Raw genomic sequence first — 18,666 nt, forward strand, 5'->3', positions numbered from 1 at the left:
TATATATATATATATATATATATATATATATATATATATATATATATATATATATATATATATATATATATGAAGACTATAATAATAATAATAATAATAATAATAATTATTATTATTATTATTATTATTATTATTATTATTATTATTATTATTATTATTATTATTATCTTTTTTTTATCTGGCAGAAAAAAGCTCTTTTTTTTTTTTTTTTTTGTCGAAGTCCTATTCCTAATTTTATTATTTTTAATCGGACGAGTTTCTCTGTCCCCCTTATATTTTCTCAGATTTTACGATTTGGCGTTAGAAAAACAAAACAGTCCCCCCCCTTAAGGAACTATTGTGTTCCCATTATCTCAACGCCACGTGAACACAGAGTGCGCTTCAATAGCTACCTCTCGCGAGAGTTTGAGATGACGTAAGCGGTAGTTTACATTCCGCTTGGAAAAACGTGTACCTGATGGAGCTGAGAGAAAAGCCGGTTGTTGTTTACCTTTTATTTCCTTATTCATTGTTAGTTTAAAAACGTATTCAATATGAACTCCGTCTTAATACACGCAGTGTTGTCCGGTTCTCCTGACTGCGGCCTCTTGTTGGAGTCTCTGTCCTGGCACAGTGACTCGTGGCCAGAGACGGAGCGAGTGGAGGCGCTGACAGCTTTCATTGAATGTCTTGGACCTGTTCTTAATGATCCAGACACGGTTCGGTTCTCTGCTGCGAATAAAAAGTCCATTAAGGATAAGATTGAGTTGCTGCTATGGACGAAATGTCTGCCTCTTCTTTCGAGGATATCATCCGAAGCTAGTGGAGGAGCACGCTGCAGGGAGAGCACCGCTGCTACCTGCCGCCTGGTGAGCGTCTGTCTCCCGCTATGTGAGTTGTCAGTTCCAGGGAAGGTGGCTCTGTCTCTTCTGCCCTCACTGCAGCTGTCAGAGGAGGAGGTGTTCACCACTGAGCGACTCAGCGTGGAGATAGCAAGTGAGGTCATAGCTGCTATTTTACCTTTTTTATCTACAGACGAACAGCTCACTGTCCTGACAGCTGCCTTAACCTGCGTCAAAACACTCCCTGACGCTCTGGTGTCCAAAATCACTGTCAGGCTCCTCCTGACCACCTTGAACTGTAACAGTGGTAAGAGGTTAAAAAGCACTCTCACGTTGATTCTGGAGGATCTGTGCAGCTGGCACTCCACCTACCGCTCAGCGGTGGTTACAGAGCGGGCACTGCTGTGTTTGACAGCCCTGTCAGACCACCTGCTGAAACCTTCATCCTCCTCTCGTGACCCTGACCCCCGACTTTCCCTTCACTTCTGGAGGATAGTTCAGGATGGACTCACGCACAGAGACAGCGTGTCTCGCAAGAGAGCGTTCTACCTGCTGAAAATGTGTGTGGCCCTTTCAGAAAAGAAGGGGATGGACTGCCCTTGTATTCCCTCAGGAGACGGTAAAACATCTTACATTAGATATTGCTTACGCTTAGAAATCACTGTTTTTTTTAACTTTCTGTGTTCTTTAAACTGTTGCAGATGAGATTCTGTTCAAATGGGCCCCAAAGAAGAGCAAGCTGCTCAGAGAGTTCTGGGAGGATTATGCACTGGTGATGGAGACTCTGGAGGAAAACCAGGTGGGGGATCTGACGAGTGTTAGTATAATGGCAGCTTCTGAAGAAACCTGTGGCTTTCTAATGTTGGTTTTCTGTTTTCTTTACAGGTTCATGTCGTCCGTCCAGTTCTAAACAGAATAGACACTTTAATTCAAACTACTGTGGATGATAGTCAAGGTAACACTTCAGTAATTACTCTGACCTAAACTGATCCTAAACTAAAGTAGTTCCAAAAACACTAAGTAGACTTTAATAAATGCATTCAGCAAGTTCAATTTATGTTTTGCACACTGTAAAATAAATTTAGGACTCTAAAAGAAACAATTTGTAATCCAGTCTGATGTTTTATTTCTTTAAAACTTTGTGTTTGTGTCTCAGCTTCAGGTCACAGCCTCCTCCACCCCTCATGGCTGCTCTGTGTGTACCAGCGCATGTTTCACAGTGAGAACAAATCGCTGATGAAGGAGGGAGTGTGTCACCTGCTGGAGCTGCAGGTGTTGCAGCAGCCTGCCTTTGCTTTGGCATTTTCTCAGGTACAGGTTCAGGCAAAGTTTGTGACACAGTGTTCTTATTGTTGTGCATAATTTAAGTTTCCTCTCATGCTTCTCTGCAGTTTGTTGTTGGGCCTTTTATGGATGTTCTGTCTGAATCTACACTCTTCCAAAGGTAAGTGTTTGTAATCAGTACACCAGGACAATGAATGAAATATAACAGGAGTTGTTGTGATTCTTGCTGGTCTGCAGAAGCATGAAAATTATCAATGTGTTGACTATTTCCTTAAGTGTGTTGCTATTACATATCCAAAGCTTTGCTGCAAAGAAATAATTTGTTGCTGCTCCCACTTCCATGCCTATGTTTGATTACTGTGATTTCTTATACATACATGCATCATGTAAGTACCCGTATCTCCTGGCCTCCTCTATATTCAGTCTCAGCATTATCACTGCTCAAGTATGCTCAAGTTGGCCAGCTTGCACTGTCAACCTGTAAATCACTGTCATATACTTATTAACAAGGTGATTCTTAACCTGCTTCTCTCCCTGTAATTTGATTCTTTCAAAAATGCTTGAAGCTTCATTCTTTGCTCTGTGACCCAGTCATGAAACTTGTTTTTGCTCTCTATCTGCGTGGGGAAAAAGAGCTTTAGGTTTGTTTCTCCTGCAGGAGGAATTTGCTGCAGGAAGATTTAGGTTTCAGTGAGCTGGGCTCTCTAAATGCTTTTAAAAGCAGACTGGAGGAATCAGAAGATGATGCATCAACTTAAAGATGCGTTGATTTATGATTTTCTGTGTTGTCGTGATCCAAGACACATTTGTTTTTTAAATCATGTCTTTTTGGTCTGTAACTTTGTTTGGATGTGCTGGTCTGGGCCAGGACACTCTTGCAAAAGAGATTTTCAAGCATACTGTGATTGTCATGCAACACTTTAGTCCTACTTTAATGTTATACTACCTTTCAGCAGACTGTCTGCTACAATTTGGTGTGAGTTGCAGGTTTGTACAATAATTTGTTACCTGACAGTGTTGGAAATTATGATGACCCAGTACATATTTCATATTATGAATCTTAGTATCCAGAATACTGCCAGGATCTGAATCATACTTTTACATCTGTCAGAAATGATCATGACCTAGTCTTGTATTGTTTTGCAAAGCAATCTGACCATTTATCGTGGAGTTATATACACATATGGTGAAAGCGGCCCTATCTCACAATGATAAAGAATCCTTTGAAAAAAATCCTGGATCCAGACGGTGATCCGGTTCACCCAACTCTCCCAAAAACATAACCTCCTTGGCGGAGGTAATAATTCAACTAATAAAAATCAAAGCTTTCAAGAAACATATAAAGGCAGCAAAGTATGGCTTTTCTAAACATTTATGAGGGATGCATTGGCGTAAGAAGTCTGAAAAAGAGGCTGGAAATCTGAGCCTGGTGAAATGAATTTTGGACCATAAAGTGAGTACTTAGTGATTTCTTGCCTTCTGTTCATCTGTAGGTCACCTGGGCAGCATGTTGGAGAATGTCCTGAACTTGGTACCAAACTCGAAAGCTTCATGACCATCTTTTTCTGCAGTCTGCCGCCTGAGCACAGAGGTGACGGAGAAAAACAGCCACAGAGAATTCAAAGATGTCAGAGCTTAGGCTAATTTCTCTGCTTAAAGCATCTTTAACAGACCGTGTGTATTTGTTTTTTAGGTCAGACATTGCTGCAGATGATTCAGCAGCTGTGCTCCAAACACTGGTGTGCTGTACCCCTCCTCTTCCTCGCCCAGGCGCTATCCAAACTCCCTCCAAGTCCATTGCTGGGAGTGGAGGGGCTCACTGCTCTCAGGTGCCTGCCCTAACATGTGCATATTCACACAGGCTGTGTTGTTTGGTTTCATGTGGAGGCTCATTTTTCTCCTGCGGTGTCTGGCAGGGAGGTGCTGTGCTGCACGATGATCACCCATCAGGTCCTGCTGAGAGGAGCTGCTCAGTGCTTCTTGCTCCAGAGCGCCTTCTGCCTCACAGACGTGGTAAGACACACACACAAACACACCCACACTGCGCTCTCTGGAGGAGTGTGACATCTCTGTTTTACTTGCAAGATTTATGATTTTGTTTTGATTCCTTTTTATTGTTCATACAGCTGAGTGAGTGAGCATTTGTTCAAACAGGAACATCACCAGTCAAAGAAAAAACATCTCAGATCAAATATACACTTATTGTCATTACTAACATCAAATCAACTGTGTAATGAAACATGTCGTTTCAGAGCGCTGTGACCTTGGACGATGTTTTCAGCTTCCTGGTGGATTTTCGTGCAGATGAGTCACTCTGCAGAGGGACGCAAATCTGGAATCAGGTATACTACAAAAAATAAACTTAACCTGATGATTAAAAACTATGCATTACAAATGAGCACTGTTTTGTGTTTTTGTGACAATTTTGCAGACGTGTGACTGGCTGAAGGACAATGAGAGCAGCTTCAAGCCTAGGATAATGGATGGAGAGTTTACTGATGCTGGTGCAAAGAAAGAAACTGTAAGAAGCTATGTGAAGAGTGAGATACATGCTTATCTACGAGTCCCAGCAAGCACAGGTAAGCATGCTTCCCAACCAGGATGGGACACTCAGTTACTCTGTCCATTATTCCGTCTGTTGACTTAATATTTGAGGTTATATTCTGTCATAAAGTCAGTTTCCCTTCCCCTCAGGTCACACAGAGAAGGTCCCCGACCCCAGAGATGCCGATAAGTTGGCTCGGGCTGTTCTGCTGTGTTTGGACCTGGAGCGAGGTCAATCCGGGGCAGAGATCAGTACCACTCTGGAGTCATTAGTGTCTCCTCTTCTGGACACTCTGAGCAGAGTCAGCACCAATATCTACCTGCCCGTTCGTAAGAGTGACAAGAGCCTGCAGCTGCTGCTGCGACTGTTCCAGCTTGGAGGGAAACCGAGCTGTCAGCGTGTTGGAGAGGAGCGAGGTCGGTAATGAAAACACTGATTGATTATAATAGCTCATCCGTTTTCAGGTGGGTGGGTGGATGGGTGCAAATCTTTTATGCATTGACATCATATCTATTTGAATAATGGTAATAATTTGTACAAAGTTGACAGATTTTTATTACTCAGAGGTATCATTTCAAAACAACTCATCAATCGATTCAAAATTCTGTGCTGGTGGATGTTACTTTTTTGTGTCTAATATTGACCCATTTATTCAACTAACTGTTAATCCTCTCCAAGGTGTTGTAGGGTTAACTTTAACATCAATGGTTGTTCTGGCTCTCTATCTGTCCTAACTGTTCCAGGCTGTGAGGGACATGAAGAGCTTTGTCTTAGGGCACTAAACGTATCAGTAGAGGGCGTAGTAGGATATGTTTCTTCACTGAATGCTGAGCCTTTCTTTAAGCACAAATAGTGAAGCCAATGCACAAACTTTAAACCTGTATTTGTCTTTTTAGTGTATATTTCCATTGACATTTTGCCTCCTTATCTGAAGGACTTTAAACCTTTAATGTCTTGTAGGTTATTGTGTATATCCTCAGGGCAGTCTATCATAAAGTGGTAGTGGTTTGGATCCCACAGTTCCTCAAACATGTGGGGAGATTTCCTTCAACAGCGAAATTTCTGTGAAGGTGTTATAAAATATCTTCTAAGGCATTCCCAACTATATTCCCTCCATATTTGAAAGCTGGTGCACTTCCCATGGGATTCCCACATTTTTGTCCTATTTTCTGTACAAATATTTATCCTCTTCTTTCTCCCATTTTAATTAATGAAGTAGAGTTTGTTTTAAAATTTGACGAAGCCTTATTTATGCCTGCAGAAAGCAGTTAGACTGAATTAAATGACAGAACATGAGACTTAGAAACAGACCTAGAGATAAAGCTCTTGAATCTGCCCTGTAGTGACTTTCGGCTGGAAAAAAGGGCAGACGGCAAATTTGTCAAACTTCAGAATTTATATGAATATATTTGAGCCATAAATCACGTTAAGATAATATAGGGGATCCAGGGGGACAGAATAAAGACTAGGAGAAGCTCAAAACTTACATTGTTTTGCTTTTCTTGCTCTGTATTTCACAGCTGACTGTGTGATGTTGGCCATGAAGAAGCTGACTTCCAAACTCATCGATCCGATCCTGGAGTTTATACTGAGGCGGTTGTTCGGAGAGCTGCAGGAGGTAAACAGGAAGTCACCTCGACAAGCAAAGCCGCTCTTACTTTCAAGGGCTCTGAAGTGCAAAGTGCTGAAATTGTTGTTTATTTGTTTTCCAGCTGTTTGATGTGGAGCGGGCAGAGCTGTACCTGTGCGTCCTGAGGCAGCTGTTGCTCATGTTTAATTCTGAACCACAGCAGCAGAATAAAATTCAGAAGACCTATTTCTCCAAACTCATCAAGTACGGCCTCAAGGTTTTGCAGGAACCAAGTCAGGAGGTAGGAAAAGAAATGTTCAAGGGGAAATTCACCAGTTTTGTTGTTGATTATTCAACATTGATTATTTCTCCATTTTCAGGTCAATTCTGTTGCAAACCAAGTGGCTAAAGCAACTTCTATGGCAGCTATTGCAACAGTCTGTGGTCTTTTAGTGGAGGAAGGGATAGATGTTCAACCAGAGACCATCTCTGCTTTGAAATCACTCAATGAATACTTCTATCTCCAAGTGCTGCCTTATCCTCAGAGTCCATCCTCTCTGGGAAACTTTAATAAACGGCTGCAGAAACCACAGACAGAGGATGGTTCAAGGTCAGTTAACACCTGTGTATATACTCAGGATGAAAGTTTTCACACTGGAATTATAAAGTAAGTTTGTTTTTCAGTGACGTAGGAGCACAGGGTCTTCTGAAGGATTGGGGACGTGTGGCAGCAAATTTCATGCGTGATCAGTGGATATGTCTGAGCTTCCTCATTAAGGCTGTTGGTTTACCAGAGTCCACAGAAAACTCCAGAGCGTCTGAGACTCTGAAAGCTGCGCTGAGCTGCAGTGTGGACGCCCTGTCTCTGCTGCCCAGTGACCTGGTGCTGCCTCTTTTCACCTTTATGGAGACACTGCTTCCACAAGTGAGTCGAAACGGAGGAATGAGAGGAGGTGGCTAACGAGGACTGCCTTGCTGTTGAAAAATGTATTTTCTCCAAGGTTATAGTTGATTTGGTTTGTGTCTGATTGTCTGTTTTCTGCGCCCAGGTGGTGCTTCATGAGGAGGAACTGTGTGTGCAGGCTGTGACTCAGAGCTGGGAGCTGGTGCAGGGGCTGAGCACCAATGCTCATGATTTCTGGTTGGCCCTTAAAGGCTTTGTCTCCATGGCTTTCCATCGTAATCTGCTCAAGCTGACACACACTCAGGCTCCCGCTGTTACAGCCACATTGAAACAGGTGCAAACCCTGAAATATGGACTTAATTTCTCCCGCTAATGACCCTTAGTCATTATTTTTTAAACTCTGAAGTATTTTTGTTAACAAGCGTAACTTCCCACACTGTTTGTAAAACAATTTTTGCTGGTTTCACTTCAATTTTTTGCATTTTGAGACTTCTATGAGACCTTAGAGTTACCAAAAGGACATAAATGCACATTAGTATATGTTTTTGAGTCAGGGTTTTGGTTAAATTCATGGAAATTATTTTAAATTTGAAGCAACATTCTGTTAATGTGAGTCCTAGACCCTTTAGCGCTTTTTTTTTTTTTAAACTAGCATTGCTTAAAGAGTGGGTATTGTTCTTTTGTAGTCTTTATTATGTCTCTCTGGTGCCCCTGTAGTAGCTTTACATGATTTACAGCTAAAAAAAACATTTTGTGTATTTTTGTTTATGCTTTTTAAGAAACCCCTTATTTCAGCCTCTTTCTGAAAGCTTAGTTTTAGCTTTTGCTTGTTTAAAGGGCAACTCCGTTTTTTTGACACCTGGACCTTATTTATAGGTGTGTGCATGCTCATATACTCACTCAGGCAAAAGTCCTGCAGCTCGGAGTCCCTAAGAAGTTATTTAGATCCAACCGATTTTAGCCGCACTTAGCGGGGGCCACGGCAAGGGAGCTTCAGCGCGGGACATAATCTCTGCAAAATCGCTCATTTTGGCTATATTCTTTCATCCATCGCCAGTGTTATCATAAAGTCAGCTCGTCTAACGTCTTCAGGTGGGTCAGCTGACCCAGAGCTGACCTGGTAAACAAACATTCTACAGTTGTCCTTACCGGTTTGAGCCTGAGTGCACGAATGAGGAGCTCCATGAAAGAAGGATGCAGAGGGAGAGAGACGAAGAGCTGGCTTGAGAACAACAAACAGGAGCACGTCCACGGCTCAATGCAAACTGGTGGTGCGCTTGTGGACAGTGTTCGCCTATGGCAACAGAAGAGGAGTGTGTTTGTGACAACGATGGATAGCAATGGATGAAAAAAATATAGCCGAAATGAGCGATTTTGCAGAGATTGTGTCCCGCGCTGAAGCTCCCTTGCCGTGGCCCCCACTGAGTGCGGCTAAAATCAGTTGGATCTAAATAACTTCTGAAGGACTCCAAGCTGCACGATGTTTTGAGTGAGCATATGAGCATGCACACACCTATAAATAAGGCTCTCTGCTCTACAAACCCCCTTCCTTCTGATTGGCCAGCCCTCTGGAGGCCTGTAGGGGGCAATGCTGTGGGTGGATCTTGGTGCGTTCCATTTGTACTCCATTTGTACTTCGAAGTCAGATTGTCCGAGTTCCGAGTGGGAATGCCAAGCTGGAACGCCCCTCGAGGTCGGAATTTGTGGGTGCTCTGACTTGTAAGTCGGAGCACCCACACCACTCCTGAGCAGGAAATTCCGAGTTTGGGGGTAAAAAGTAATAAAGCTCCTGTTTTTTTTGTTTTATTTTAGATTTTTTGTCTAGCATTTGATGCAATAAATACACCGTCTACATAGCATTATTAGATGTTTATATGCAGAAATACTTCTGTTTTTTCGATTTGGCAACTGGAACACTGAACTTGGAGATGATGTCACTCCAACTCCCGACTTCCCAGTTCTGAGCACAAATGGAACACAGCATCAGACCTGCCCCATCCAATTCTTAAGTATTTACCTCATCATTTCAACAAGTCTCATGAAGATCTGATGGGTGTTTTTTGATACATAGTATTTTGAGCAGTTTTCAGACAGATTCAATGTTTTATACCAAAAGTCTGCTTATGTGGGAAAGCACAACCCCCCATATTCAAGGAGACACTGATTAGTCCTGATGAGCTGTATTTGTTCTGTGTGTTTGTAGATCTCAGCTGAGCTAATGGAGCTGTCTCAGTCGAAGAGTGGTGTGTTCGGGGTGCTGCTTCAGCACTGCTGTGAAACCTGGCTGCCCACAGATGGAGACTGTGATGAGTCTGTGTTCTCCAGTGTTTTCAGACACATCAGCATCCTCACTGAGGCCTGTGTTTATGGCCCAGTGTTCAGGAGAGATCAGCGGTAACTCAAAACACCATTCCCCTTGATTTAGTCATTTTTTGTTTACAGCTCTGTGTAACACTTTTCTATCCCTGTAAAGTCTCATCCAGGACGTCCAGGCATACGTGGAGCAGCTGGGTGAAGAGTGTTCAGCCAATGTTGCAGTTATGAGGTGAGCTTCAGTTCTCAGATTCTCCCTTCTGTGTGGCTGTGATTCCAAACACTGACACTAGAGGTCCCACCTGCTGTACACATGCTTTCAGGTGTTTCATTTACTTTGCAGTGATAACAGGGACGAGCAGTTGCCTCGTTTGTGTGCTCTGGCTTTTCTTACCCGCCTAGATCCCTTGAAACTCCACCATCATGAAAGGCTGATCCAGGAAGTTGTTCTAGATCTGCTGAAAAAGGTAAATAACACTGAAGACAAAGTTTCAATGCACTTCACAGTACAACCCTACATACCTAAACATTCAGATCCTTTATTATTTAACAAGGCAGGTGTAAAATTTATGATGTCATCCATTTGGTCTTCGTTCATGCACAGCTGCTGTTACTTTATTTTCCGTGTCATCGTCTAAATTGCCCTCGCTGAGCTCGGTGTTTTTATTACTGTAATGAGCAGAGCATCAGTCACAGCTAATTTAACATCACTTAAAACCATTTTCCATTATCCCACCTCTCTCCATCCATCCATCCCTCCATCACTTTCTCTCCAGGATAATGACATATCCAAGTCAAAAGTGCGTTACTATAGCAACTCCCTGCAACATCGTGTGAAAAACCGAGTGTGGCAAACACTGCTGCTGCTGCTGCCCAAACTCAGAGAGGTAAGATAATTCACAGGCAAGAACAATGACTCAGAGAATAAGCTCTCTGATAGTAATAGTGATTCTGTGTGTGTGTGTATGTGTGCAGGAGTTCATTGCCTCTGTAGTAAAGTGTGTGTTTGAAGCTGGATTCTGCAGTAACCAGGCCTCGGTCAAATACCTGCTGGAGTGGATGATGATTCTGATCCTCGTCTGTCACCCTCAGCACGTGGACGTGTTCTGGGGCTGCTTCAGCATGGTGAGTGCTCTCCTCCTCTTCCTACCTCTGGACAGGTAAACACTCTGGCCTCTGAGTGGAGATAGTTGAATTATTAACCGCCTCTTCTGCACAGGATCATGAGAAGACAAAGACAAGCGCCTGCACCTTCCTGTCAGTCCTGGTTCATTTCAATGTCATTCTTCCTGGACTCAAAGAAAAGGTGAAGCCTTTGAAGAATTGTTTCAAGTCGGTCACCTGTTCTGCAGCTGCATCTCAGTCGCTGCAGAATCTCTGCCCTGTGTGGTTGTTGTTGTAAATATTTTATTTTGCTTTTTCAAATTCAAACATGAAGTCACAAACAAACACAGCTTTCTCTTTTTCTAGAAATTACTAAACATGCAGATGTTTTTCCTTAAATGAAAGAGAAAAATGTACATATTTTTTTTGTTTTTCAACAAAGTTTAGTTATGATTTTTGTAGTACAATACAATACAATACATAACATTAGGGTTCTTCTGACTCCCACCCCCCACCCACAGTAACATAGCCACTTGATATCAAAGAACATAATAAACAAATAAGAATCAAAACTGTGAAAATAAAAATAACAAGGGAAAAACATAAATAAATAAATAAATGAATAAATAAAAGATAATTTATATATATATATATTTCAAATCAATTCACTGTAGACAAATAAAGTACAATATAACATTCAACAAGACATTTGGGGTCTAAAGTAACACACTTTATCACCATGGTCACAAGCAGTTATCTAAGAACACATAAGGGAGGTGCAGCAATACATAAACCAATAGGTAGAAAATTAAGCAATGTTTAAAGTTACGATATTAAAGGTCACTCATTTGTAAAATAATCAGAGCTAAAACTCTCAACATTATTTAAAACGGCTGCCATATCTGTAAAAACTTGTCGACTGACCCCCTGACAGTATACCTTATCTTCTCCAATTTGATAGAATAGAGCATGTCTCTTATCTACTATGTAAATGATGGCTGGTTACTGTCTTTCCATCTCATTAAAATTTGTCTTCTGGCTACAAGTGTGGCCAACCTTAGATTTTGTGTCATCACACCTAACAGAGCCAGGACTGCAGATAGCTCCAAATCTCTGCCTATAATTTTAGAGAGTGTATCAAAAATTAACTGCCAAAAGTTTGACAATCTAGGACATTCCCAGAGCATATGAATTAGAGTGGCTTGGGATTGAAATATACATGTTTTAATATCAAAAGGGCAATAGAAGACGATTTAGCACAACTACACAGTACAAACAGGTATTTCCCCTCTTTTGAAAGGAAAAAGTGTTCATAAAGGAACAAATTTACCAAAAGGTGAGGGTAGTAATGGGCTTATAACCAGATTTACCAGAATACAGCGTAAAGGCTTTAAAAATTACACTAAATTATCTGTACAAAAGTCCCGCAAAGTTGACATGGGCACGTTTTTTAATTAACTTTACAGTAACAAACAAAAAGACAAAACAAGTAACTCTAGAAACCATATATTAAAACAATAAAATGTCCAAAGGTGTAAGTTCAAGAAGATTGTGAGAGATCAATCCACATCATGTTGTTTACAGACAAATTCAGGGATTTCTACAGCATATGGTTTGAAAATCTGCTCACATTTAGTATAATCACCCAGCGTCGTTACTTTATACCCATGATTAAAATATAGGAAAGGATATCCCCCCTTTAAGAAGTAGGCTTTTTATATTTGTGCTTATTTCTTCACTCATTTCTGTTAGCCGTATACTAAGTTTTTATACAAGTGTTCGTAAAGTTGCCTAGAGAACAAATCTCCTGCTCCACTGGGAATAAAACTCTATGCATGTTTCAGAAAGCGCTTGCAGGGATTCATTTATGCAGTTCATGTCAGGTGGTTCATCGATCTTCATCCAGAGTTCATGTTTCTGTGTTTACAGACTCTGCAGCTACAGAAAGCTCTAGACATCATCCTGCAGTGGTGTTTCAACCACAACTTCAGCGTGCGTCTGTACGCTTTACTGGCTTTGAAGAGGGTGTGGAACTTGGCAAAGCAGGTCATAGAAGAAGGCAGGGACTGTGGTTTGGGGGGTCTGTCCACTGTGATCGAGGCCTGTCTGAACCAGGCAGAGGCCATGCAGAACACTGGGTGAGAGCTGGTTGTTGATGTGTTAATGGAAAAGCAGTTACTACATGCTCAGGGATTTAATGTAGGTTTTTTTCTTTTTCAAATTTTAGAAATGCAAACAAGAACTGGTTGAGGATTCAGGAACACTTCTTCTTTGGTGCTTTTGATCCTTTCAGGGATCACAGTGTTGAGGTTTGTAAGACTTCCACTCCTCATAAATGATCCCACCTAAAACGTGGTAACAAAGTGATGTGAAATACATTTTTTTGTTTCCTTATTTTTCTTCTCCAGACCATATTTTACACTTTCCCCAGTCTGTCAGAGGTGTCTGACGATGAGTGGATTCCAGCCTGGAAGTTTGAGCAGCTGCATGGTTTCTCTGACAGCTCACCTTTGCCTGTGAGGAACCCTTCTCCTGACCTGAGCCAGCTGCAGCCAGGGGACTGGATCCAGCAAGACAAAAGTACAGCAGCATCTCCCTCCCTTACTCACAGGCTGCAGGATTACTTTACACAACTCTTTTTAACCTCTTGATCATGTGGTTAGGTGAGCAGAACAAAGAGGACCGCTGGGCCGAGGTGCAGAAGAAGATCACTCCCTGGAGGTTGGGGATCCAGGAGCAGGAACCGGAGCTTCAGCTGGCTCCTCAGCAGAGAGCTGCCAGACTCGGCAGACTGCATGGTGCCCTGCTAGTGGTAGCTTCACTGATCGACAAGCCCACCAATCTAGGAGGTCAGGATAAGAACTCTAGCTTTAATCACAGATGTTTATGTTCTCCATAAGTTTATTCAATGTTTTTGTCTTAAATAAGGTGGGATGTATCTACAGGAATCTGTTCACTTAAGAAAAGACCTCTTATTATAGCATATCCTAACAACAGAAGCATTAGTTTAGCCTTTCTGTAAATGTCTTCTGCATAAAACAAACTGAAACATACCAAAGTATGGTATTATTGTCACTGTAAGGCTTTTTTCCCCATTTGTTTGTTTGTTCTTATTTTAGGTCTGTGCAGGACCTGTGAGATCTTTGGTGCCAGCGCTCTGGTTTTGGACAACCTCCGCCACGTCAGCGACAAACACTTTCAGTCCCTGAGCGTCTCCTCTGAGTTGTGGCTTCCTCTTTTAGAGGTGCAGTAACAAAGTCTTGCAGTATACTCCTGCTAAGACAGTTGTTATTTAGTCTTTAAAGTGTCAATATCAACACCAAGTCCACTCTTTGCTCTCATAATTTCTAGTGTGGCCAAGGAAATGTGTTAAAGATGAGCATGTTTGGGATGTTTTTCAATCATTAAAGAGGGGATCACATGAGGAGCTGATGAGAAAAACACAGATCACAGTTTTTTGAGCTGTAAATTAAATTAAACTACTACAAGGGCACAAGAGGGGCAGAGTAAGACCTAAAAATGCACAATACCCCCTCTTTAATTTCATTAAGTGGAGAAATGCACATCAAACTCTATTTTCTGTCTGCAATGTTTGAGCTTCAGGTTGTTATGGAAGATATAAAGGGACATCAAACAAACACTTAAGGTCTTAAAAACTTATTATAGCTTTCTGCTTAAACAAGAAGGGTCTGTCTCTGCTGAGACATTGTTTGTATTCACTATGCAGGGAAAAATAACACTTCTTATTTAAAGGTGTTGTAATATAGGGACTTGAATTTTTCTATCTTATTTTCATTCTCTTATGACTGTGTCTCCTGTGAATTGTTGAAGTTGAAATGTAAAAATCACGTACTCTCTCCGTCCATCAGGTGAAGCCGACAGAGCTCACAGACTTCCTGCAGATGAAGAAAGGTGAAGGTTACTGTATAGTTGGAGTGGAGCAGACAGCCAACAGTCAGAACCTCCAGGACTACCATTTCCCTGAGAAGACACTGCTCCTCCTGGGGTAAGACAGATTTAGATCCTCATTTTTCCATCTGGGCACTAACCTACACAGCCAGCTGTGCATAAATACATGCAGGTTCTGCCGTCTGTGCCCTTGTGACTCTCAAATAGATTAAGGTGTGAGCTGACGGGGCTGTTTAATGTTATCTCTCAGGTTTAGAGTGCAGGTCTCTCTGTGGGGGGAACATGCCAGGGCATGCTGGGCTGTAATTGGCTCTCCCTGAGGAGAGCATCGGAAATGAATTTCATAACGCAATAAGAGCAGAGTGGTGACGACAGGAGAAAAACATCAGTCTCCCACATGTGTAGTTTGTAATGTTTAGATTACATGTGGCATTTATAGTTGGGTCAGTAGGACACAAATTTCTTCTTTTGTCCTGTTTGGTGTTTAATTTTCACTATGTACTGTTCTCAGCATCTTCTCAGTCAGTCTTTGCATTACTTAGAAATCTATCGAGTCTATCGAGGAATAAAATGAATCTTAACTGAACTAGCTTAATGCAGTGCTCCCATCCATAGCCTGAAGTTTTTGGCTGTTCTAGCCAAAGAGAGCTGGCAGATAAAATCTCTATTAAAAAGTAAATCCACTGAGAGTTGAGAAACTGTGCAGCAGCCTCCACTTCTCTCCTGACATCTGAAGCAGCAGTGCAGTCACTGTAGTCTTTAGTGTGATTCACATCCTGCTGGAATTCATCTTCATTGCAGAAATGCTGAAAAACAGCAGAAATGTAGGATGGAAGTTTGTATTTGTATCCCAGTAAATAAATATTTTTTTTTAAAAAAGCTTCTAGATACTAGAAAGTTAAAATACTGTCATAACTGACAGACCTGGTCTGAAATCAGCCTGACATTTAACTTTTTTTGTGGGTTTTTTTTTTTGGAAAATTGTGTTATTAGAATTAATATAAGCCATATTTGCCCAGAAAGTCCAGAAAGGGGTCTGAATTCAAGATATTACAGACAAAAATGATGCTTAAGTTGTTTGTGATGATAAAAAACCACTAATGTGGTGAAAAAAATGCACGTTCTCAGTTTCTTTCATTTACATTTTATTTTTATTTCAAAAAACTTGAGAAGCACATTTTTCTTACACTATTAGCAGATTTTTAGTAGCAATTCAAAGAGACATTTTTTATACTAAAAATAAGACAAAAAAACTTGCTTAGATTTCCCTTTTTTAAGAAAAGAGAAATAGATTTATATTTGACTTGTCTGGTCATTTGTCTTTAGCCTTAAGCAGCATCTCACAATTAAGTGTAATTCATCTGCCTTTTACTTTCACAAGTAACAGTTATTTTCTTTACGTCTTATATGAATAAATATCACAGTCAGCTGAAGACATTAAAAAAATGACCATATAAGTGGTAAAGACTGTCTTTAATGGTCTTGAAACCTCTCCACTCACTGACTTTAAATAAGACAATAATTTTATACTGAAGTAGGAGAAATTAGTATGTGTTAGATTTTTATGTTTATGACCACAGGGATGTCTAAGGGCAGGACCTCTAAAGCAATGGACAGAGTTAAAATGCCCTTATTTACTCATTCATGGTACAAACACAAACAAACAGCATAAAGTTTTTAACTCTTGTCCCTTTTCGACTCTGGAGAGGATGCCTGAAGGTCACCCTGAGGCTTCTCTCCCAGTGTAGTTACCTTTAATCTTCAAGAGCACCTGACATTCACCTGGGGCTTATCATCCACCTGCCAGCCTGCGTTCTCATAAAGTAATCCATTTTTAAAGTAGGTGTGTTTCTTTCTGTTGCAGCTCTGTATGATCCACAGAGGTCAGAGCGGTGCTGTTAACTCATTCTCTCTGTATGTGATCTGAATCCTGAGCGCTCTCACAGCTGCTGCTCTCTGCAGCACAGACCGGCACGGCTCTAATCTCTCATCAGGTCGCCATTATCCCAGCCGGTGGCACTCATGATAAGTGTAGCTCATCAAATCATGTTTTAAAGTGAAGGCTCGTTCAGTTCAGACTCATTACCTCTTTATGTTAGCTTTACGTCGCCCTTATTGCTCATTGATCCCTGTGCATACTCGGTTGATAGCACTTTGTACAGAGCTGAGTAGAAGGAGAGTTTCTCATAAGTGTGTAAACTATGGAGGATTGTGTTGACTGCTCATGATAAGGGTCCTTAAATCCAATTATCAGTCACCTCATTAAGCCAAATACACCTTCAGTTTACTGAAAAGACTGTTTGACTGAAAACAGATGGTCTGATGTTTTCTAATCTCTGAAGTGATGCAGGTTTCAAAGTAAATACTTCTGCAGACTCTAGTTTCTGTTTATGTTGAATACATGTCATTATCTAACTTTGAGTCATGTAACTCTGTTTCAACTCTGCTTATTAGTTGTGTTTCTCATCTTAAACTCTCCAAACTTTCCAGAAAACTTCTTTATTTCTCAAAGATATTGAATTTCTGGACACAATACCTGAGTTTTCGGTGGCTTTATGAATTAATACGAAGGACCTCTTTCACTCAAGTAGTGAGTGATATCTATGCCCCCAAAATGTGTACAAATAAGCCAAAACAATGTTTTGTTTTCATGGAGTTTGTGCAAAGGGTTAAATTTTCATAGAAATAAACGAGTTAACACAATTTCAAGCATGAGTTAAATTCTTACACTGGTGGTGTGAATAAGAGTTGTTAGGCTCAAACTTTTACGAGATCAAAACAAAATTTCACCTCTGGATGAGCTCAAAATAATTGTTTAAAGAGTCTGTTAATATTACTCTGACATTTCTGCTATTATGATAATCAGGAGTTAAATCAGTCTATGGACAAGCTTGTTCTAGGAAGTGAGCTGGGTATAAACAGAAAAATCTGTGGCTCATCAACTTGTAAATAAAACAGTAAAGACTTCCTCTTTCATTCAGGTTATCATGTATGTGAATAGAATTATCTCCATCAGGATGAGAGCACACAGCTCAGCTCTGTGCAGCACAGAGTGGAGATGCTAACTGCTTATCTTGGTCACAACCAGGTGCAAAACTGCAGCAAACAGCAAAGAGCTTGTGCATATCATTAGAGCTGTTTGCTTGGTGCATTAGACTTTACGATGGAGCAGAAAGTCGGGTGGTGAATGATGCGCAAATCTTGGTGCACCAGGCTGAGCACATGTATATTTTGCAACTGAGAAGCACAAAACAACTGAACTTTCTAAATCACAAAGCAAAGTGCTATAGGATTGCACCATACAGTGCAGACTTACTCTAGTTTCTTTAAATAAGCCAAATAACACAGTTTTCCGTCTGGTTTCTTAACAAAGAGGTCAAGAAAAATGGACTATCTCTTTAACATACACCACCTCACTCACATCACCTCACTATTCTTCACTTCTGACATCTTCTTTGTCTTTTCTTTTTTTTCAGTAATGAACGAGAAGGAATCCCTGCTAATTTGCTCCAAATGTTAGATGTTTGCGTCGAGATCCCTCAACAAGGTGTCATCCGATCACTCAACGTGCACGTCAGCGCAGCACTCCTGATCTGGGAATACACACGACAGCATCTTCCCTCAACAGCAGCTGAAGGTGCAATGAGCAGTTAGGTTTACGAACATGACCTCTGACCTCAGGATGTTGACGTTTCTCGCTCCCTACAATGTGTGAAAATCCTCTTTTTGTGACTGTACCCGAGCTGCTGAAGATGAAGATGTTTCACACAGTGTTTTACTCTGGTCAGAAGTCATTACTCAGCTTCCTTTAATGTGCCTTGAAGAGGGTCATGAATAGTGATCAGCTCTGGTTATTATGGTAAAATATTCCACTGGGCATGCTGGGATATTAATGGAGGCGATCAGCAGAGCTGCATAAAGATTTCCCCTTTGAGAAAGAAGTGCCATGTTTATGGGAGCAATTAGTTTTAGCTTTCAGCATCAGGACTAGACTATAATCTTTATACCCTGGAGTATATAAAACACATTATACATACATAAATAATGCCGCCTGTGTGGGCATAAATTTCTTTTCTGCATATTTTAATCCAGCTTCTGTTTTTATACTGTAAACTTTTTTGATATGATTGAATAAATATGAAAATACATTACTTATTTTTCCATTGCAAAGTGTGGACGGGTTTTATTTTACGCTTTCAAAGAAAGGAAACTGAAG

The 18,666-nt window shown here is 40.9% G+C and overlaps 1 protein-coding gene across 1 annotated transcript; it reads left to right on the forward strand.

Annotated features, from left to right (window-relative positions):
* The first annotated feature begins 420 nt into the window (after nucleotides 1–420).
* Nucleotides 421–18,599, forward strand: tarbp1 (TAR (HIV-1) RNA binding protein 1). The gene is made up of 29 exons (XM_074676467.1): nucleotides 421–1,440; nucleotides 1,523–1,620; nucleotides 1,707–1,776; nucleotides 1,978–2,132; nucleotides 2,213–2,265; nucleotides 3,599–3,696; nucleotides 3,799–3,934; nucleotides 4,022–4,118; nucleotides 4,358–4,447; nucleotides 4,537–4,684; nucleotides 4,800–5,066; nucleotides 6,171–6,268; nucleotides 6,363–6,521; nucleotides 6,601–6,830; nucleotides 6,905–7,145; nucleotides 7,270–7,458; nucleotides 9,328–9,518; nucleotides 9,598–9,669; nucleotides 9,781–9,904; nucleotides 10,214–10,324; nucleotides 10,413–10,562; nucleotides 10,657–10,743; nucleotides 12,471–12,679; nucleotides 12,769–12,850; nucleotides 12,950–13,121; nucleotides 13,205–13,390; nucleotides 13,661–13,785; nucleotides 14,411–14,547; nucleotides 17,927–18,599. The coding sequence occupies exons 1-29, from the start codon at nucleotides 534–536 to the stop codon at nucleotides 18,102–18,104; spliced, it is 4,860 nt and encodes a 1,619-aa protein (XP_074532568.1). The 5' UTR covers nucleotides 421–533; the 3' UTR covers nucleotides 18,105–18,599.
* Nucleotides 18,600–18,666: the final 67 nt, after the last annotated feature.

Source organism: Halichoeres trimaculatus, unplaced genomic scaffold (genome assembly GCF_033239565.1).
Source record: "Halichoeres trimaculatus isolate MK-OKI-2021-1 unplaced genomic scaffold, fHalTri1.1 fHalTri1_scaffold_8, whole genome shotgun sequence".
In the NCBI taxonomy this organism is placed as follows: domain Eukaryota; kingdom Metazoa; phylum Chordata; class Actinopteri; order Labriformes; family Labridae; genus Halichoeres; species Halichoeres trimaculatus.

Excerpts from the sequence above, each read along its gene's own strand:
- tarbp1 (XM_074676467.1), top strand. The coding sequence starts at position 534 with ATGAACTCCGTCTTAATACACGCAGTGTTGTCCGGTTCTCCTGACTGC. Across the intron at positions 5,067-6,170 it reads GCGTGTTGGAGAGGAGCGAG|CTGACTGTGTGATGTTGGCC; the intron begins GTCGGTAATGAA and ends TGTATTTCACAG. Across the intron at positions 10,563-10,656 it reads TCTGGGGCTGCTTCAGCATG|GATCATGAGAAGACAAAGAC; the intron begins GTGAGTGCTCTC and ends TCTTCTGCACAG.